Here is a 21846-nt window from a genome sequence, read left to right on the forward strand (position 1 = left end):
CTGCCACTCTTCCCTCCCGTGTGCAGCAGTGTCACAGCAGCCTGAGGCACCTGGGAGCCCCCAGGGCCAGCAGGGACTTGAGATGGCAGCCCTGGGCTCCTGGAGATTGTGCAAGGAACAGAGCTGGGGACTCCCTGTCCATGGGGAGCTTCCAGATGGAAAAGGCTGCTGTGCCCAGGCAGCTCCAAGGCCACAGCAAGGAGGGTCTCGACCACTGGATCTGTGCCAATCCCACAGTCCTGGGCAGCAGCCACTGAGCCCTGGGGGAACAGAGGGCACAGCAAGAGGGACAAAACCAGGCAAGGTCAGAGACTGGAGAGAGCCAGACCTAGGACAAGGAGCAGCTGCTCCATTGCACTCTTGGAGAAAGCTCCTGGCTGGTTCAAAGCACTGAAAGGCATGAAGGGCAAAGAGGAGGCCACAGCCAACAATGCTCCTGTTTCCACACCCTCTCCTCTCTCTGTCCCAGAAGGAATTGCATGGACTGTATTCATCTCTCTGAGTCACCTCGTTCAGCATGAGCAGCTTAGCACCAGGAGCTGAAGGAGCTGCAGCCATAGGCCATAGGAGTTGAGCAAGAGGGAACTTTTGGAGCAAAGTAATGCTGCTCAAATAGACCTAGCTGAATGCAGTGGATATAATAATGGAATCACAGCATCCTTTCTGTTGGAAAAGACCTCTGAGCTCACCCAGTCGAGCTGGTCACACAGCAGTGCCAAGCCCAGCACTAAACCACGTCCCTGAAGTGCCAAGGCCTGGACAACAGCCCTGAGTGAGGCCTGAACAGCAGGCCCTGAGCCAAAGGTGGCCTCTGGATGAACCTTCCAACCAAAGCTTAGCTTTGTATTTGCTCATCAATAAAATATGCATGGTCATTAGCACTGTGATAGATGTAGCCACTCATTAGTGAAACATGTATTGACCTTTCTGTATTTAGAAGCCAGACAGGGCCATGAAATCTGACATCTGGCCTTGTTTGGGGCTGAAGGATCAAAGTCACCTCCCTTGGTTCCTCCTTAGGCCCTGGACAGGCTTTGGGAGGAACCCAAGAGGAGGATGAAAGCAGATGTTCCCACACTAGAAGTGCTGTCAGTTTGTTCATTCAGCACTGTCAGAGCTGGGCCCTCTCACAGCGAGGTTGGAGCCTCACCTGTGGCTGGAGGCACCTGCAGGAATTCCCAGTGTCCAGGAGTGGCTCTGCAGCCCTTGGCTGTGACAGCTTCCCCCAGCTGCTGTGTGGATCTGGGGGATGTTGAAGCGTGAGGGGAACTGGTGCTGGATCTTTCTTAATCACTGCAGGCAATCTTTGGTGCTGATGATTGGGTGCATTGCTGAGCTGCTCCTTTTGTGATTCTTTGCAGTTTGCATTACAATAAATCACACAATTCCTGAACTTGGTGTCTGTGTCTTTGGTTCTGACCCTGCCCACCAGCAAAACAGACACTGCAGGCCCACAGAACCAAAGGTGCCTTGTGCCACTGCAGGCCTCCTGTGACCAAGGGGAGCAGAGTGACACTTTGGGCCTCATGGAACCATGGAGATCATTCTGACACTGCAGGGCCCACTGTTTTCCTCTCCCTTCCCCAGCCTAGCCCTGTCTGGCCCTGCAGCAGGAGCTGCAGGCACTGGAGGTCAGGGACAGCCACTCTGGGTCTGGAATGCTCAGCAGATGCTCAGCTCGGGCAGCTCCTGCAGCCCCAGGGCCAGCCCCGCTGCCCAGCCCAGCAGCAGAATTGGCCCCGGGGCTCCTCAGGCAGCTCCTGCTGGCCCAGGGACAGGCCAGCCTCTTGCCAGGGCTCCTCTGCACATCCACGGGCCCCTGCTCTGCTCCTGGCCCATGCCAGCTGCCCCCAGAGCCTTTCCCAGGGGAACACGTCTGTGCTGGCCCCAGCAGCCATTGCTGCAGCCCCTGCCCTGCTGCCCAGAGCCCCGAGCTGGGGCTGCTGCTCTGCAGAGCACGGGGGCTGTGCTGCCTGGGGCCCTGGGCTGCATCTGCTGGGCTCTGCTGCTCAGCCTGGCACACAGAGGCAGCTGATGGTGCTCCCTGCACTCACCCCCTCCCACACAGGCTCTGCGGGGCATGGAGGGGGCTCAGAGGTGCCTGCCTTGTGCCGGGACTGCCAGAGGGGCTTGGGGCTGCCCTGGATCCTCCTGGGGGAGTTCCCTGAGGATCAGAGGAGGCAGTGCCCAGACTCCTTTCCCTGGGCCTGCTGTGTCCCTGGGCTGCAGAGCTCTCCTGGCTCACAGCAGACATTCAGTCCTTGATCTCGGGGTGAGCCCAGCCTGGCCAGGCCTGTGCCCAGTGAGCTCCACTCCCTGCTGCTCCCTGGCACACACTGTCCCTGCAGGTCCCCTGTGTTCTCCTGGCAGCTCCCAAGGCCCTCCAGACAAACCTTGCCCTGCCATCAGCCCTGGCACAAGCTGCAGAGCCCCAGGAAGGTTCAGTACAGACCATTCAGCATCTGATGGGCACTGGCCATCAACAAGCAAACCTGACCCAGACCTGAGTCCCCTGAAGGCCCCAGTGAGACCCTGATCTCATCCCACTGAGCCCTGGGAGAACAAGGAACACAAGGAGCCTCTTGAGAGTCCTGAGAGTGACTCTGGAGGGGAGCAAAGCCTTCCTGCCCTGCCCTCAGGAGATGCCCTTTGCTGGTGGAGCTGCTGTGCTGGAGCCCAGCTGTGTCCCAGCAGTGCCCATGGCCTGTCCCTGCCTGAGGGCACAGCACGGACACGCAGCAGGACAGTGGCCAAGCTGCCAGAGCACTCCGGCCTCGCACCCACAGCAGGGCTGGGAAGGGGAGTGTGGAGCTGGGAGGAGCAGATGTGGAAAGAGGCAGGGCCATTGTCCCTGGCCATGCTGCTGTGCTGGGAGCCCCTTCCCTCCACCTCTGCTCACAGGCACTGCCCCTGCAGAGCCAGAGAAGGGCTGAGGAAATGCCTTGGGCACACAGCTCAGGATAGCCACTTCTTTTTATTCACATGCACAAGGAACAAGCCACCTAAAAGCCTTTGTGTTAAAAAAGAGAATATCATGTAGAAATACTCAGAGTAGTACTGCAGTATCTTATAAAAACATTGTAACACCAGAAAAATAATAGGAAAAATTCCCAGTGACAAAATGGACAAATAGGAAAAAAAGGCCAAGATTGTCAAGAATTACATTCTGAAGGTTCTGGAGAAGAAAGGTTTAATGTTTCTGAAAAGATACAGTCATCATTTTCCTCAGGGCATCCTTGATCTCCTGGTTCCTCAGGCTGTAGATGAGGGGGTTCAGGGCTGGAGACACCACCAAGTACAGAACAGAGACTGAGAGATCCAGGGATGGGGACGAGATGGAGGGGGGCTTCAGGTGAGCAAAGATAACAGTGCTGACAAACAGAGAGACCACAGCCAGGTGAGGGAGGCAGGTGGAAAAGGCTTTGTGCCGTCCCTGCTCAGAGGGGATCCTCAGCACAGCCCTGAAGATCTGCACATAGGAGAAAACAATGAACACAAAACAGCCAAATACCAAACAGGCACTAATTGCAATGAGCCCAAGTTCCCTGAGGTAGGATTTGGAGCAGGAGAGCTTGAGGATCTGGGGGATTTCACAGAAGAACTGGCCCAGAGCATTGCCATGGCACAGGGGCAGGGAAAATGTATTGGCTGTGTGCAGCAGTGAATAGAGAAAGGCACTGGCCCAGGCAGCTGCTGCCATGTGGGCACAAGCTCTGCTGCCCAGGAGGGTCCCGTAGTGCAGGGGTTTGCAGATGGACACATAGCGGTCATAGCACATGATGGTCAGGAGGGAATACTCTGCTGACAGGAAGAAATACAAAAAAAAGAGCTGAGCAGCACATCCTGTGTAGGAGATGGTTGTGGTGTCCCAGAGAGAATTGTGCATGGCTTTGGGGACAGTGGTGCAGATGGAGCCCAGGTCGCTGAGGGCCAGGTTGAGCAGGAAGAAGAACATGGGCGTGTGCAGGTGGTGGCCGCAGGCTACGGCGCTGATGATGAGGCCGTTGCCCAGGAGGGCAGGCAGGGAGATGCCCAGCAAGAGGCAGAAGTGCAGGAGCTGCAGCTGCCGCGTGTCTGCCAATGCCAGCAGGAGGAAGTGGCTGATGGAGCTGCTGTTGGAAATTTGCAGGGGCTGCACATGGGAACCTGTTCATGGAGAAAGGACAGTGACAAGTCAGGAGAGGCTGCTTTGAGCCAAACCTGGGCCATTCCCTGCAGACCGTTCCAGTGGTACTCGCTCACCCTTGCTCCTGCTCTGGGAAAACCTTCACCCAGGTCCCTGCCTGAGCTCCAGTTGTGCTGGCTGAGTGTGCCAGGAGCAGCCAGGCCTGTGCATGGGGGCTCTTGAGGAGCCATCCCTGCCCTGCTGCCCTGGGTTTGTGTCAATGGGGCAGAGGGACAAGGCTGGATATTCAGGATTTGTCAGGGGAATCACTTAATGGAGAAGGAATTGGTACCATCTGCACTCACACTTCTAAAGAATGTCAGGAGTTGTTTTTTGGAATTGTTTTAGAACTTCATTGCTGGCTCTCTGAGGTCAGAAATCCCCAGCATTCCTTCTGCACTCAGAGTTTGCCACTGAGAGATGGGAGAGGCAAAGGATTCCCTGTGGCAGATGGAAGGTGAGGAGCTGGATGGGTTTGTTCCCAACTGCCCTGTCTTTGCACCTTTGGCTGCAATGAGAGCACAGTCACACTCCAGGCTCACCCTGGCATAAACCAGACCCTGCCCAGAGCAGAGGGATCCCTGAATGTTTCACCCTCTCTAAAGGGCTCTGGGCAAGGTCTCAGCACTCCCTTGTGCCAAGGACACTCACGGCTCCCTTGGCAAACCCAGCAGCATTTCCTCAGATGTGGCAGCTCTGCCCTTCCCCATGGGACATTCAGGGAACTGCCAGAGGCTCTGGCACAGATTTGCACCCAGGAGGGCAGCTCAGAGCTTGGAAGGGCACAGCAAGGAGATCCCCAGTTGTGCCCATGATGGGATCTCAGGGAGGGGGCTCAGCTCATTCCCCTTTCCCATGGACTGCTTTGCCCACAGCCCCACAGGTCCCAGGGAAGCTTGGACACCCCATTCCCATGGACACCCCTGCCTGGCAGGAATGCCAAGGGCAGTGCCTGACTCAGCTGCTGCAAATGCCAGAGCCTCCCTGAGAGCAGCAGATAACAGTGACAATATCACGGCAGGGCAGAAACAATAGAAGATGTTGTGGTGCTGTGTCTGAGAGGGCAGGGCTGAGACAGGCGGGCACTCAGGACAGTGCTCCCTGTGCCCAGCTGTGCCCGGCACTTCCCACACACCAACAGTGCCCTCCTGCCCCAGCACTGCTCTCTTCAGCCCCCTCTCCTTGCCTGAGCATCTCCCTGGGCCTGGACATTCCCTCCTGAGAGGAGCCTTGTCCCTGCCAGCGCTCACAGAGCCCATCCCACCATGTGTGCCCTGGCCCCGGCCCTACAGAAACCTGCCTGTGTGTAGGGCCCTGGCTGGGGCAGGCTCTGTGTGCAGGTGGGCAAGGGCAGCTCAGGAGAGCCCTGCTGGGCCCTGCAGAGGTGATGCTGCTGCTGTCCAGGGCTGAGGGCCCTTTGGGAGGCTCCCAGCAGAGAGACTGACCACCCAAAGTTACAGTTCTGGAGTCTCTGTAAATGTTCAAACATTACTTTCATGATTCTGTGTGTCTCTTTCAACTCAGAATGTTTTGTGATTCTGGGATTACAGTTCCTGTTCTGCTTCTCTCATCCGTCTGTTGTCTCTAATAAAAAAAGAATAAAACTCTTGCAAAGGTGTTAGAACAGTAAAGTAAAAAGAAAAGACATTTATTGGAAGATTCCAGGTGTCCAAGTGGGAATTGGGCACAACTGATTTCAACAATTCATTAAGGTGGATTAATTAGGATATTTAACAGAAACATCCAATAGGAGATTCTGTTTCCCCAGTTACACATAGCTGCTCAACTCATAGGAGTAGGTCCAAGGGCTTCTTTGCCATCACTTTTTGTTGTGACTGCTCACATTCTGGTCAAAAAACAAAATGTTCTTCTAGTAGGGCCTCTTCCTGATAATAAGACTATACAGTATCAGGAATGTATTTATACATTCATCCTATTGTTCTAAATTCAAGGAGAAAGGTAAGGAAATGTACTAGAGATAATTATGGATTATAGTTAAAGAAGTATGTAATAATTGTTTAATTGACTTAATAAAGAGTTCAATAGAGTGATGTAAGGATTATAATTTTAAAACTATTTAATAGTAATATTCAGAGCTATGAATATATGAAAATGTATCAAAATAAAAAATATTTTTGTCCTTACCCCAACTTTCCCATCCTTCTCCAAGCAGGAAAAGGAAAGCTCCTGATCTTTCCAGCAATGCCAGGCTTACCTTCCTTGGGCAGTGTCTCCCGGAGCTGTGCCCAGGCTGCTCTGGAGCTGGGAGCAGCCCTGCCCCACCCAGCCCCTCTCAGCAGCAGCACCTGCCCTGCTCAGGGTGGCTCCTTCCCTCCACAGCTTCTCCCCAGCACTGGGAGCAGCTCCCCGGGCTGGCTGAGAGCTGTCCCTGGCAGGCAGCAGAGTCCCTGCCCCAGCACAGTGCCCTGGGCTGCAGGAGCCTGCTCTGCAGGACAGCCCTGGGCACCCCTGGCTGCTCTGCACAAGAGACAATCAGAGAATGTACTCACAGGGTCCGTAGGCATTGGGATGTTCCAGCTTTAGGAGATCACTCCAGGAGCTGCAGCTGCATTGTCCTGCAGCCAGAGGTTCCTGTGCCAAGGGTTGGCAGTGATTCTGCCCCAGGCATTTCCCAGCACCTTCCCAGCCCTGACTGATTGAAGCTCTCTGTGCCTCTGGGCTGTGCCCGGGCTGGCTGCAGGCAGTGCCCCAGCCCTGCTGGGCTGGCAGAAGAGCTGCTCATCAAGAGAAATGTGCTTTTGAAGCTCTTCTTGCTTACCAGGAGCTGCCTCTGTGCCAGGAGCCCAGCCCAGCTCAGCAGCACAGACACAGCACAAGGACTTTAATGACCCTCTGGGTGTGGGAGCTCAGTACATCACTCCGGATGTCCAGAGCTACCGAGACAACCCTTGGGGGGCTCGGAGGCCCTGGAATGTTGCCAAAAGTACCTGGTGGCTTGACTTTGATCCTTTTAAAGAAATGACACCTGAAGGTGAAGAGATGAGAGAATTTCATGTTTAAATGGTGAGGGGATGTTATTCACTTGTTAGAACTTAAGTTAGAATGCACTGTACAGGGGGGTTTTATGTATTGTACAGGGGGGTCTAGAATTCTGTGCATGGATCAGGAGTCCCAAGATGGAGGAATTTGGGCGTGCCCTGTCCTTCTTCTTTCTTCTCCTTGGCATCCATGTTCAGGATGATGTTGGCATGTGTGGATTGGTTCATAGAAAGAGTACACTTGCCAACAAGGGCAGAAAGTATTGGGAAGTAAAGGTAAATATCGAATACGTAATTTTCATTATAAAAGAGACAACCGCCTCGTGGGCGGGGGAGAGTGCCTTTGGCTGTCCTGCTGAACAGACCTCGGCTGGACAGACAGAAAATCTTTGTAGATAAGAAATAATAAACTCAACTGAAGACCGAAAGCAAGAGTCCAGACTCCTTCTTCGAGAGCGCGGCCTACCCAGAACCACTTTTTCCCGTGCTGGGGCAGAGACAATCAACAGCCGACCCCGGCATCTGGCGTCCCTGGGTGGGCCCGAAGAGGGGCACGAAGGTGGGCACGAAGAGCGACAGCTCGAGCGGAGAGCCGAAGAGTGAGCTGCAAAGAGAACACCCAGGTGGGCAGCACCCGAGCGGGCAGCTCCCAGGCGGGCAGTTCCCGGAGCTGGACTCATTCCCAGGAGAGCACTGATAACTCCTTGGGAAGGCAGCCAGAAGAGTCCGAAGAAGCAGCAGCCAAAGAGAGAACACCGCACTCCACTTCTCCCGAAGAGACCTCGTATCAGAACAGCCCGGAGCGGAATCAGAAGGGCCCCTGAATCCATTTCCTGTGACCTGCTGGACGGGAACCGGGAGCCTCCAGACTGCTCTGACGACATAAATTCGGTGAGAAGGTCAAAATTAAGAAACATGGGGAACACACTCACACAGGAACAAATAGAAACATTGTCAGCCTTACAAGGCGTGACAGAAGCGTACGCAGAGGGGGTTTCTAAAAAGGAGCTCAAAGAGTTATTATTGTGGGTCAGATTTAATTATCCGTTTGCAGAAACACATGTGTTGTTTGAGGTGGGCTTTTGGCAAGAAGTTAACAGACATTTATATTTTTTAGCTACCAGAAAGGAAGAGACGGCTTTCAAGCTGTTATCTCCAGCGAGAATTATGTTAGAGGCTATCTCTGCAAGGTGTCGGAGATCAGCCAGGGAATTAGGTTCCACAACTCCCACAAGGGCGGGGAAAACAGAGCATGGCTCGGTGCAGAGATTGGCTCTGGTTCCAATTGGCCCGGGGGGCACAGCTCCCGAGGGAGAGGAGCAAGGGGAAAAGGCACTGCTTTCAGCCCTGTCATCCCAAAGTCCCAAGAGACCTCCAAAACGCCCTGAAACCCCAGAAACTGAGGGGGGTTCAGGCTCCGATTCAGACGCGAATACAATCCCAACCCCAGAACAGCTAAGATCTTCACCCAGCGAGATCGAGGGGTCGGGGACGATTGTTCCTGAATTTCGGATCTCGGGGAACGAAGGGGCGGGGGAGGCGGAAGAATCGGGAAGGGGGGTCTGCGGGGGATTGAAGGGGGATGGGGAAACGCTTTCTCGCGGCGGGCGCGGCGGCGCGGTGGCGACGGCGGCGGTCGCGACCGGCGGGGGGGGCGCGGAAGCGGTGGGGAACACGAGTTTTGGCACGGGTTTTGGGGGACCCACACCGGGGGTGGCGGCCTTGGCGGGCGCCGTGCCAAAGACGCACGCGGGGGGCGAGACACGCGGGACATCCGGGAAGGGCTCCCAAATCACAGCGTCCACGTCAGACGCGGGGAACAAGCTCAGAGCAGCCGCGGAATTCCGAGCAGCACCCGTAAGTAGACGTAGGGGACGCACGGCGGTGACGCAGGACCCGGAAGTCGAACCGCGGCGGTCAGCTCGCATCGCGGAGCAAACACGGGCACGGGCGAAGCAGGGATCGTACACACGGGTACGGGGTATGGACACAGCATCAGAGAGGGAGGAGTCGGGGACAGACACTGGGGAGGAGACATCAGAAGGGGAGCGGGGCGGAGACAGTGACGTCAGTCCAGGGGAGACGGGAAGCATTCCCGAAAAAGCGCACACGCGAAAAGTGCGGACGGAGCGCGGTCGGGGGCGGGTCCGATCCTCGGTGACGTCCCAGGCGAGGAGGGGCCGATCTCGGGGCTCCGTATCCCGGGGCTCCACCCCTTCTCCGGTTCCAGTTTCCTCGATCCCAACCCCTGTGGTTCAGACCACTCCCATCTCAGGGCGGTGCTCAGGTGTTCAACCTCCATTGCTGGCTCAGTCAAAATCCGTGCAGGCTCAGGTTCCACAAACACAACTGCTGCAGCCAATCGATACGGCTGAAGAGCCGATCGAGCTCGTGACGTCATCGCACCTGTCCAGGCAACCCAGTGGGGGGATGACCGAAATGCAGGGCAGAGCCACAACGTTATCTCGTGGCAGGACTGCAACCATGCAGCAGTTTTTTCCAGCAACATATAAAGGGAAGGCAACGTTAAAGAAAACAGTACCACAGTTAGAACTTAAAGATACATTATACGAGGATCAAGGGCAAGAAGAAGACGTGATACGAATCGCAGCATCAGAGGGAATTCCGGCATGGATGTTTTCAGCGGCAGAAGCAAGGAAAGGATATATGCCATCATTTGATGCGATGAAAAGGGTGCAGACACAAGAGTTTCAAATTCCTTATTTAAGTCCAGGAGCGAGGCCAAAAACCTCGAGTCAAAGACTGTTTGAAAAACAATCACTGTTGACATCGAAGACTCCACTGTGCATGCAATTTTAAATGGGCGATGCAGAAATCAAAAGATTTAATAATTGCATTGTTAGCTTTCCCAGGAACTTGCACAATTCATTTTCCACAACACAGAGTGCTGCAGTCGCAAATATGTTACAGGGCAAAGCCAAGAATAAGTGAAGAACCTCTGGACGGGATCACAGTATTCACTGATGGCTCAGGGAAGACACACAAGTCAGTGATCACATGGGTGAACTCAGAGACAGGGAAATGGGACTCGGATGTGAGGATGATTCAGGGTTCTCCACAAATTGTGGAATTGGCAGCAGTCACTCGAGCATTTCAGTTGTTTGAACAACCTCTCAATTTGATTACGGATTCCGCATATGTCGCGGGGGTAGTCAGACGCTTGGAAGGTTCACTCTTGAAAGAGGCCAACAATGAAATATTGTATTCGTATTTGGTGAGCATGAAAACTTTGTTGGAAAATAGAGAACATGAATATTTTATCACACACATCAGAGCTCACACAACACTTCCAGGATTTTTAGCAGAGGGGAATGCTCGAGCAGACAGGTTGACAATGCCCATTTCACATTGTATGTGTTGAATTTTCTAAATAGTTCATCCTCAGAACCCAATCCTCCAATCTTGAGACATTTCTCAAACAGTTCACAAGCAAGATTAAGGGAGAATCCTTTAGTTTTGGTCAGAAACCCAGAATCAGGACAGATAGAAGGTCCTTTCAAACTAATCACTTGGGGCAAGGGTTTCGCTTGTGTTTCCACAGAGCAAGGTCCGAAGTGGGTGTCGGCACGACACGTGAAGCCGTTTCGAACGCAAGAACAAAAGAACACAGATCCCGGAAACAGAGAGACAAGTACTCAGACAGAGGAGGAGACTCAAACTACAAGCAATAATCTAGAAAAAACAGAAGAATAAAAGACTTTGGGGGGTTTTCTGAAAAACTTTGGGTGGAAAATGGTGATATTTAGTCAGAAAGGTGGGGTGATGAACTTTGCAATGTTCATGTGTTTTGTCTCATTGCCAATGGCTTTGAACAACAAAGCAAATTTACCAGTCAATCAGCCAGAGAAAAATGTTTGGGAAGCTTTAGCCCAGGCAGCAGATTTAGATAGCATTTGCCTGACGCATTCCAGACCAGGGAGGCCATTTTCAGCATGCATGATTGGATTGCCAGTGAGTGAATGGCCAATTCCAGGACACACTGCAATCGAGATCTCACAGGTCGTTAAAGATCCTGTGAATGAATGGTATACTTGGATACATTCTCTTCCTGTGGCTTCTTCTGAACCTCAGGAATTGGAGATTTTCGGGTCCATGACAATGAATGTATGCATGAAATTGGAAATTTCAGGTACAGCAAAGCCAAACAAAACTATTGATGTTACTCCCAGTCATGAATTCTACAGAAATGCGTCAGCCTGGTGCAACAACACCATGGTGACAGACAAAGGGTCACTCCAAGTCCCAGTGCAACTGCCAAGGGGATTCTTTTTGATTTGTGGAGACAGGATTTGGCATGGTATTCCTGCGAATGCCAAGGGAGGTCCATGCAGCATTGGAAGAATTTCAATGCTGACGCCAGATTTAAAGATGCAGAGAGAACAAAAACATAAAGAAAAAAGATCTTTACAATATTTCAATGAGAATCGTGATGACAGGGTTTACACTTGGAGCAAGGCAAGGAGAATTGCGATAGCAATTTTCTCACCTCAGGCAGCATCAGGAATTGCTTTGACTCAATTGGATCGTATGGGTTGTTGGCTGAGCAAGCATGCTCAATCAGTCTCTCTTGCACTGAGTGACATGTTGCAAGACATGAACAGTGTAAGACAGGCAACTCTGCAAAACAGAGCAGCAATCGATTATCTTTTGCTTGCTCATGGCCATGGGTGCAAAGAATTTGAAGGAATGTGCTGTATGAATCTCTCCGACCATTCCAGGTCAATTCATGAAAATATCGAAAAAATAGAGGAGAGTGTGAAGAAACTTGGCGAGATCACAGGATCTTGGATTGAGGACATGGCAAAGTTTTTTGATCTTTCACCTTTGGGAAAAGAAATTTTAAAGATAGGGTTTCAAATTTTGGTGATTCTCATAGTTCTCTTGATTGTAATCCCATGCATTCTTTTGTGTGTGCGGGGTGTCATGAGTCGAGTTGCAAAGAGGGTGCTTTTGGTGCAAACAGAAGGGGGAGATGTGGGAGCTCAGTACATCACTCCGGATGTCCAGAGCTACCGAGACAACCCTTGGGGGGCTCGGAGGCCCTGGAATGTTGCCAAAAGTACCTGGTGGCTTGACTTTGATCCTTTTAAAGAAATGACACCTGAAGGTGAAGAGATGAGAGAATTTCATGTTTAAATGGTGAGGGGATGTTATTCACTTGTTAGAACTTAAGTTAGAATGCACTGTACAGGGGGGTTTTATGTATTGTACAGGGGGGTCTAGAATTCTGTGCATGGATCAGGAGTCCCAAGATGGAGGAATTTGGGCGTGCCCTGTCCTTCTTCTTTCTTCTCCTTGGCATCCATGTTCAGGATGATGTTGGCATGTGTGGATTGGTTCATAGAAAGAGTACACTTGCCAACAAGGGCAGAAAGTATTGGGAAGTAAAGGTAAATATCGAATACGTAATTTTCATTATAAAAGAGACAACCGCCTCGTGGGCGGGGGAGAGTGCCTTTGGCTGTCCTGCTGAACAGACCTCGGCTGGACAGACAGAAAATCTTTGTAGATAAGAAATAATAAACTCAACTGAAGACCGAAAGCAAGAGTCCAGACTCCTTCTTCGAGAGCGCGGCCTACCCAGAACCACTTTTTCCCGTGCTGGGGCAGAGACAATCAACAGCCGACCCCGGCATCTGGGGCTTTGTGCTCTGGCCCTGAACATCAGTCCCTGAGAGGCAGCTGAAGAAACCTCTCCAGAACTCCAAGTCAGAATCCAACTCCAAAGTTTCTTGGACTTTTAATGGGTCCCACTGAGGGACACAACTGAGAAAGTGTCCCCAGGCCCCAGGCAGAGCAGAGAACTGGAGGCAGTGATGCCAGGTGGGGACAAAGAGAAGCCAAGTCTTGGTGGCCTGGGGCACAGCAGCAGGGTCTGTGCCAGCAAGGGCTGGGAGGAGACACCTTGTCCTGAGGCCCTGGGGCCTCCTGGCACAGCCCCAGCCAGGCTGGGCACTGTCAGCCCCTTGTCCTGCCCTCAGCATCTCCCCCTAGCCCACATCCCAGTGGCCTCAGGGATCTGCTGGAAGGAGTCCCTGGGGAGCCTTGCTCAGCACTGTCCCTGGGGGCTCCTGAATACTCCCAGGGAATGCAGGTTTTTCAAAGGACTTTGGGTTTGGCTTTTGCCTTGGACTCTCTGAGAGTTTTGTGCAATCATGGCCTCCAATTATCTGCTGTAATTAGTCCCTGGAGAGGGTTTGTCAGTAACAACACTCAGTGGGGGTCATTAATACTTCAAGGTACTTCAGTTATTTTAAGGTACTTGGAGTTTCCCTTTTGATACAGACTCTGTGAGAGGTTTGTGCAATCATGGCCCCAATTATCTGCTTTAACAAGTCCCTTGAGAGCTTTGTACTGACACTCAGTGGGGCTCATTAATACTTTGAGGTACTCAAGGTTTTTAAAGTACTTTGGATTTTCCTTTTCACACTGAGTCTTTGAGAAGTTTTTGTGCCATCCTGGCTCCCAATTCTCTCCTCCAAGGAGTCCATGAGGAGCCTGTGTTGGGATGGAACTCAGTGGGACCCATTCATGCCTTGAGACACACTTTGGGGTTTTCTTCTGACTTTGACTCCTGGACAGGTTTGTACAATCTCCTCTCAGGTCCTGAGGTTCCAGGGCTCAGCTCCAAATGCACCATGGGGCTTGTTAGCATCAAGCAAGTCCTGAGAAACCATGGCTCTGCCTTGATGTACCTCTGCTCTAGTGCAGTTCATTAGGAGGGTTTCCTTTTTCAGTTATGGAGAAATATTTCAAAGAGCTTCTAGCAAGTATGTATTCCTATTTTAAAGGGTGTCTTTTATGGCTGTTCTTATTACACAAGAGGTGATTGCAGCATTCAGTGACTGATATTGATCCAGCAGGGACTCTCCTAAGGAGCTCTGGCCTGCTCAGAGAAGCTGTGCGTTGAGCTCTGACGCAGCGTGGACAACCTTGCTCCACATTCCCCAAGCCCATTTTGTCTCTCTTCAGTCACCAGGGACCTGCTTTGCTCAGAGAACTGGCTGTACACAGCCAAAGAGGGGTCATCTTCTTTTGTATTTTGAACCAATCTAAAACTCCTGAGTTTCCCCATTGAAAACAGACATCCTCCTCAAGTGTGTGCCAAGCCCAAGCTGCCACCAAGGAGGTTCCCCTTCCCTAAGGCAGAACCCTGCAAGGAATGTTTTAGACACACAGGAAGTTCTGCAATAAACACAAATCCAGAGTTTGCTCAGGGCAGAATTAGACCAATTCCTGACGGACAGGCCAGCTTTGAACTCCTTGCAGCTGAAAGCTCCGAGTTGGGAGGTGTGGGAGGGACCCAGGAGTGAGGGAAGGGAAATGCAGAGCACCCAGCAAGTGCTTCTGTGCAGACAGGCTGTGGGGAAGGGCACTGCAGAGCTGCCCTGGGCCAGCTGTGAGGGTGGATCATCATCCCAGTCTGCACTGGGCCATTACAAGACACTGTTGGATGGACACTGCACCGACCCCAGCGCGCCAGCCCCTTGCTCAGGGCTGCTGTCACTGCCCAGAGCCAGAGGGGATCCCTGGCTGGGGGCTTGTGCCATGGCCACCTGCCCTGTGCCGCGCTGGCCGCTCAGGCACCAGGAACCAGCAGCAAAGGGCACTGCCAGGGCCAAAGGCCAGCTCAGCCAGACAGAAAGGGGCAGTGCTGGCACTGTTTCCATGGCAGCCCTCACTGGGGGTGACACCTGGGTCACCTGTCCTGGCAGCTGCCATGGAAAGCCCTGTCAGGGACTGAGGGCACAGACACTGGCACTGAGACACTGCTGGGCCGCGTGCTGAGCACAGGGCTGAGCACGCAGAGATGGTTTTGTTCTTGCTGAGCTGCAACAGAGCCAAGGCCTGTCCTGCCCCTCCTCCAGCCACCCTGGGCAGGGGCTGGGGCTGTGGGGAGCTTGGCAGGGGACACAGCCAGGACAGGTGACCCCAACTGACCCCGGGGATACCCCAGACCACAGGACATCATCCTCAGTGTATGAAGTGCGGGGAACAAGGAACACGGGGGGAATGTTGAAGTGAGGGGTTTTGCCTTCCCAGGTAACTCTTAGGCAAGAGGGGGCCCTATTTCACCACTGGGCAGGGTCAGTACCAAAGACACAGACACCAACTTAAGGAATCCTGTAATTTATATAATTCACAGCTGCAAAGAATTACAAAAGGATAATCTCAGCAAAGGACATAATCGTGAGCAAAGAATTACAAAAGAAGTTCAGCAATCCAGTGCACACCAGTCATTACCAACATAGATTGCCTGTAGTGATTAAATAAAGATCCATCACCAGTTACCCTCAGACTTTACCATCACCCAGATCCACACATCAGCTGGGGCAGACAAGGACTGCAGAGCCACTCCCAGACACTGGGAATTCCTGCAGGTGCCTCCACCTTTGCAGGCAAGGAGCCTCCAAGCCTTCTGTGAAAGGACACAGCTTTTACACTGTCAAATAAACAAGCTGACATCACTGCTAGTGTGAGAACATCTGGTTTCCTTCTCCTGTTTGGTTTCTCCCAAAGCCTGGCCAGGGCTCAAGGAGGAATCAAGGGAGTTGACTTTGATCCTTCACTCCCAAACAAGGCCAGATGGGGCCTTGTCTGGTTTCTGAATACAGAAATAGAAATCCATGTCTTATCAAGGAACACATCCACTGATCATGTTGTTAATAATGCTTTGTTAGGGAGTGGATACAAATATAACATTTGGTTGGAAGGTTCATCTAGAGATGAACTCTGCCTCCGGGCCTATTCAGGCCTTGATCCCAGCCTGTTCAGGCCTTGCTACTTGGATGGGCCCTGAGAGCTACAATGAACTACCACCTTCATAACCATTCTTTCAATAACACAGTTTAGATTTAGGTATTAGGCATAAACGCATCTCCCCTTGTGCTTCAATTAAGTGCTGTTACATTTCATTACTCAGAGCTATTCACATTCCTTTTCAAACATGCCTAAAGAGTTGCTACTATTCTCTCTTCTTTATCAAATGCCTCTCTTTTCTTGAGACTGTCTCTTTTAAGACAAGTCTCAATATTCCACTTCCCATCACAAAGTGTCACAACAACTCGAACATAGAATGTTAGAGTGCACACCAAGTGCACACACTGCAATGATGACAGACACTGCCACAAATGCATTTCACAGCAGCCTCCTTTGGTAGCCATGAAGCCAATCCCACCAAGAAGAATTTTCTTCTTTCTGCCACTCTTCTCCTGCTCTGTCTGTCAAGGTGATTGCTGACTGTTGGCCTTCAAACCCATCACTGACAGCAGTGCAACATTCCTGTGCCATGAAAGCCCAGGCTCCTCCTTGGCCAGCAAGCAGATAATCCAAGGCCATGCGGTTCTGTGGAGTCCCCATTTGTGTTTGTTGGAGCCCATAGGATGTGCTTATTGGACATTTTAACAGCATTATGTGCTACTTCTTCTAATAATCCATCCAGTGTACTCCACAGGACGGGGCAGCACACATGGAGCACAGGACGAACCAGAATCTTTTGCTTTCTGAAACCCAAGGCACTCCTTGGGAGGAAAATGTTCTCTAGGCTCCAGGTCTTCCTTGTGGTTGTTGCTGAAGGACCCTAAATGGTGGCGCTGCAGCCAGGAGTGGGGTAACACTGACACCGACCAGCTCCAGCAGCCCAAGCTCTACTGACATTGGGAGTGATGGTAAAGCACAGAAATCCCCTCACACTGTGGCCTCTGTAACTAGAACAGGCTTCGGTTCTCCTGAAGGGAAATCTTAGTGAGTCCTGTCAAACGGACCATTGTATTCCTGTGTTTTCTTGAACTGTCCCTTCACTGACAGTTATGAGTCAGAGCCCATGGACTGAGTTCTGGCCAGCCCACAGGGTGGGCCCTCCAAGGGAACCCCATTCCTCCTAGCTTCAGCTGAGAACAAACACAGAAATTAGTGACATGGAGTAATTTGGCTACCCTGATCTTGAAATTTTCAGAACTAATCATTAAATTTTGATGACTAATCCCTTGGTGAAACACTGGTGGTGTTTGTGGCAAACAAAGATTCTGGCTGATTATCAAGGTACAACCTCCAGACATCAATAGTACTTTAGTGACACTGTTCTTCATTATTTTTTCTCAATCTCATTTGCTCATTTGAGTTAGGAACAATAATTCTGTTGTCCATGGAGCTGGAGCCTTTTTAACTCCAGAATAACGCCCCCAAGTCCTTTGCTGTTCAGCTTTACCATGTTGTCTGTGGGTAACAAGGCTTGGTGGGGCCCTTTCCCCTTTGGCTGGAAGGGGGCCGGGTCCCAGTCCCTGAGGGCACCCAGGCTCCTGGATGGAATTTGTGTGCAAGTCCCTCGGTGTCACAGCAGCCTTCACAGGGAGCCCCTTGGATCAGAGCATTTTCCAAAGGGGCCATTGGGGCAAACAGGGAGATTTGGTCTGGCAGGATGGGTAAAACAGTATCCTGTAATACCTACTTGTTCTCACACAGAATACTTGGCTGCAGGGACATATTCCCTTTGTTCCTGCCCAGGTTTCAGGATTCAGTATTATCTTTCTTAGAGCTGTTCCTTCAGCTGCCTCGGGAGGGCCTTTTGGCCTCTGGGCACACAATCTGGCTCCTTTATTAGGACTGCTGGATCCAAACCCTTTATCTCCACAAATGGTAATGACTGGAGGTGGATCTCCTTTTTTCACAATTGTGCTTAAAATTCCAATATCAATAATTGTGCCACCCTGTCATGAGGTTGAATAATCCAATCTTATTGACAATTGTTTAACAGAATTACTATAATTTTTCCTTTATATTCTGCATCAATTCCTCCTTTCCTCCTGCCATGACATGAACATTTTGCAAGGCCAAGCTCCAAGCGAGCAGTTACCAAACCAAAGTGTCCTGGAGGAATCTGAATTCCTGTCTCAGTATTGATAGCTTTCATTTGCTTTGGATTTATCCTAATTAATTCCAATGCATGAAGGTCCAGCCCTGCAGACTCTGGGCTGGCCCTGCCAGGGGCCATCACACCCACAACAATTTCCCAGGCAGTCCAAGTCTCACTGCCCATGATTGTAGGTGCAAATTGGGTGCAGCTGTGCACAGCCAGAGGTTTGCATTTCCCCAGTGGGCCATTGTTAAGGGCATGGAACACATCTGTGAGATGGGTTCTCCATGGGGACAGGTTCCCATCTCCTCATTTGCTCAACTGCTCTTTTAACAACCCCTTCACCTGTTCAACAAATCCTGCAGCTTGAGGATAGTCTGGTACATGAAAAACCCTGCAGTCTTAATCACGGTATTTTTCACAGTAACAGACAAAGCACTCTGCATCACAGTATCAGAAAACCCTGTAAAAATAGACAATTTTATCCCCTCCTCCTTTTTTCATTGTATACAATCTCACAAAGTTTACTTCTGACATTAGGGTCCTGGCCAATCCTTTTCTGTAGAGTGTTTAATGTTACATCCCTGAGCAGCCAAAGCTACCAAATTAGTATTGTCAGCACTATTTCACATTATTACTATTTTATACATAGATATTGATATAGAAATATAGATATAGCTAGATAGGTATAGACATACATATAAAATAGATATATATCTATATATATATATTAAGGTCTTATTATACTATAAATATGTACATAGTTATTTATCATATTAATATTTCACTTGCACAAATGCATTGGAGCTCAAGATTAAAACCTTCTGTTGCTCCATGTGGGAGCATTCCAACAATAACTGTTCCTTCTGAAGGTGCTGTTTCCAATGTACTGTTAACAAATTCATCTTTGTCTGCCCAAACCCACAAGTTCTTTTCCTTTTCCGTATGCAATTTTTGGATACATTTTAAGACATCCAGGGGTTCAGCTTCTTTTAACCAACTGCCCCACTGCTCACACGGTGCTGCGACCTCAGCCCGCTCCGGAGCCAGAGAACTCCAGGGAAGGGCTTCTCATCTGGGAATTTCTGATGGCACTGACTCCTCACATTTACATTTAACAAGAGACATTTTGCTGTGATCTGGCCAGACTGTGCCAGTTTTGTTTTACCAGTGGGCAGGGTCAGCACCAAAGACACAGACACCAACTGAAGGAATCAGTGTCATTTACTGCAGCTCAAAGCAGCAAAGGATCACAAAAGGAGCAGCTCAGCAATGCACCCAACCATCACCACCAAAGATTGCAGCAGTAATTAAGAAAGATCCAGCATCATTTACCCTCAGACTTCACCATCCCCCAGATCCACACAGCAGCTGGGGGAAGCTGTCCCAGCCAAGGGCTGCAGAGCCACTCCTGGACACTGGGAATTCCTGCAGGTGCCTCCAGCCACAGGTGAGGCTCCAACCTCGCTGTGAGAGGGCCCAGCTCTGACAGTGCTGAATGAACAAACTGACAGCACTTCTAGTGTGGGAACATCTGCTTTCATCCTCCTCTTGGGTTCCTCCCAAAGCCTGGCCAGGGCCTCAGGAGGAACCAAGGGAGGTGACTTTGATCCTTCAGCCCCAAACAAGGCCAGATGTCAGATTTCATGGCCCTGTCTGGCTTCTAAATACAGAAAGGTCAATACATGTTTCACTAATGAGTGGCTACATCTATCACAGTGCTAATGACCATGCATATTTCATTAATGAGCAGATACAAAGATAACCTTTGGTTGGAAGGTTCATCCAGAGGCCACCTTTGGCTCAGGGCCTGCTGTTCAGGCCTCACTCAGGGCTGTTGTCCAGGCCTTGGCACCTCAGGGACGTGGTTTAGTGCTGGGCTTGGCACTGCTGGGTGACCAGCTCGACTGGGTGAGCTCAGAGGTCTTTTCCAACAGAAAGGATTCTGTGATTCCATGATTCTATCTGCTGAATTCAGCTAGGTCCATGTTAGCAGCACTCATTTGCTCAGAAAGTCCCCTCTTGCTCAGCTCTTGTGGCCTGAGGCTTCAGCTCCTTCAGCTGCTGGTGCTAAGCTGCTCATGCTGAACGAGACAACTCGGAGAGAAGAACACATTTCATCCAATTCCTTCTGGGACACAGAGAGGGGAGGGTATGGAAACAGGAGCATTGTTTGGTATGGCCTCCTCTCTGTCCTTCATGCCTTTCAGCACTTTGAACCAGCCAGGAGCTTTCTCCAAGAGTGCAGTGAAGCTGCTGTTCCTGTCCCAGGTCTGGCTCTCTCCAGTCTCTGATCTTGCCTGGTTTTGTCCCTCTTGCTGTGCCCTCTGTTCCCCCAGGGCTCAGTGGCTGCTGCCCAGGACTGTGGGACTGGCACAGATCCAGTGGTCGAGACTCTCCTTGCTGTGGCCTTGGAGCTGCCTGGGCACAGCAGCCTTTTCCATCTGGAAGCTCCTCATGGACAGGGAGTCCCCAGCTCTGTTCCTTGCACAACCTCTAGGAGCCCAGGGCTGCCATCTCAAGTCCCTGCTGGCACTGGGGGCTCCCAGGTGCCTCAGGCTGCTGTGACACCGCTGCACACGGGAGGGAAGAGTGGCAGGGGCTGTGCTGAAAGTCAGCTCCATGTGCTGCTGCTGCTGCTGCTGTGGGGTCATTTGTCCAGGCCTGCCCCAGAGTCAGGGATCAGATCCAGGCCCTGCTGCTGCTCCCTCGGGATCAGCCCCAGTTTGGGTGTTGCTGACAGGGCCAGCAGGAGCGGTGGCTGGAGCAGCAGGTGCTGACAGTGCCCCAAGCCCCAGGGCTGGAGGGGTCCCTGGGCTGGGCTGGGAGGGAGCTGCCCCTTGTTCTCCCTCTGCCCCAAGCAAAGCTGGGCCGGGCCCTGCCAAGGCTCAGTACCAGCTCCTCTGGAATGGGAATGCTCTTCAGCCTTGTCCCTGTCCAGAGGGGCAGTGCTGGTCTGGCAGCACAGGTTGTTTTCCCCTCAGGCTGCAGGAGATGAGAACACAACACTTGCCAGCACTGAGTGCGAGGCACAGCTCCGGGTGCTCCCCATGAACCTCAGCTCTGGGAGCACTGTCTGCCCCAAGCTCCAGGGGCTGCAGTGGGAGCCCGGCTGGGCTCTGCCCTGGGGTCATCCTGCAGGGACAGCTGGAAACAGGGAGCATTCAGCTGCCACAAACAGCCAAGCCAGGGCTGCAGGGCAGCTGCTCCAGCCTGGACTGCACTGCTGTGTGCTGTGCTCTGGGGCTGGGGCTCCCCACACAGGGGACTGGACTGGAGTGCCAGAGGAGACAGAGAAGCTTCAGCTTCAGCCTCACTGAGGTGGGTGCATAGGTTGGGAAGTGTGGGGAGGCTCAAAGGGATTCACAGAGCTCATTCTGCTGCAAGGACCAGGAAAAGGGAGTGGGAACTCAGCAGTTAGGAGAGCTGAGGGCTGGAGAGTGGCTCTGAATGACACTAAAATCCCACTGGACCTCTGAGACATTGCTGCTCCTCAGCCAGTGACAGCATGAGTCCCTAAACCTGGGGCTCAGCCCTCCTTGTGGTCAGGGGCATCAAGGAAGGCAACAGAGTGATGGAGACAGCAACAGGCTGGGAATTCACTGGGGAAAAAAAGGGAGCATTTGAAAAGTAAAAGGCAGGTGGGGGAGAGAACTGTTCAGAGAAGGGCTGAGCTACATCTTGAGCATGGTGGAAAATGTCATTTGGAGTCATCCCAGATTGATTTCATTTCAGAAGATATTGAACAATTTTAATTTTTGGGGGATGTCTTGTTTTCCTCTGGAGGTGTACACTCTGCAAACTTGAGC

The 21846-nt window shown here is 51.7% G+C and overlaps 2 protein-coding genes across 2 annotated transcripts in view; both read right to left on the bottom strand.

Annotated features, from left to right (window-relative positions):
- Nucleotides 1-21846, bottom strand: part of LOC135305571 (zinc finger protein 850-like) — a 296716-nt gene that overhangs the window by 24301 nt on the left and 250569 nt on the right. The gene's annotated exons all lie outside the window — the stretch shown is intronic.
- Nucleotides 3191-4117, bottom strand: LOC135305661 (olfactory receptor 14J1-like; the record flags this gene model as incomplete). The annotated part of the gene is made up of 1 exon (XM_064429407.1): nt 3191-4117. A coding segment is annotated over one exon (927 nt), but the record flags the coding sequence as incomplete, so codon positions are not given.

Source organism: Passer domesticus, chromosome 8 (assembly GCF_036417665.1).
Source record: "Passer domesticus isolate bPasDom1 chromosome 8, bPasDom1.hap1, whole genome shotgun sequence".
In the NCBI taxonomy this organism is placed as follows: Eukaryota; Metazoa; Chordata; class Aves; order Passeriformes; family Passeridae; genus Passer; species Passer domesticus.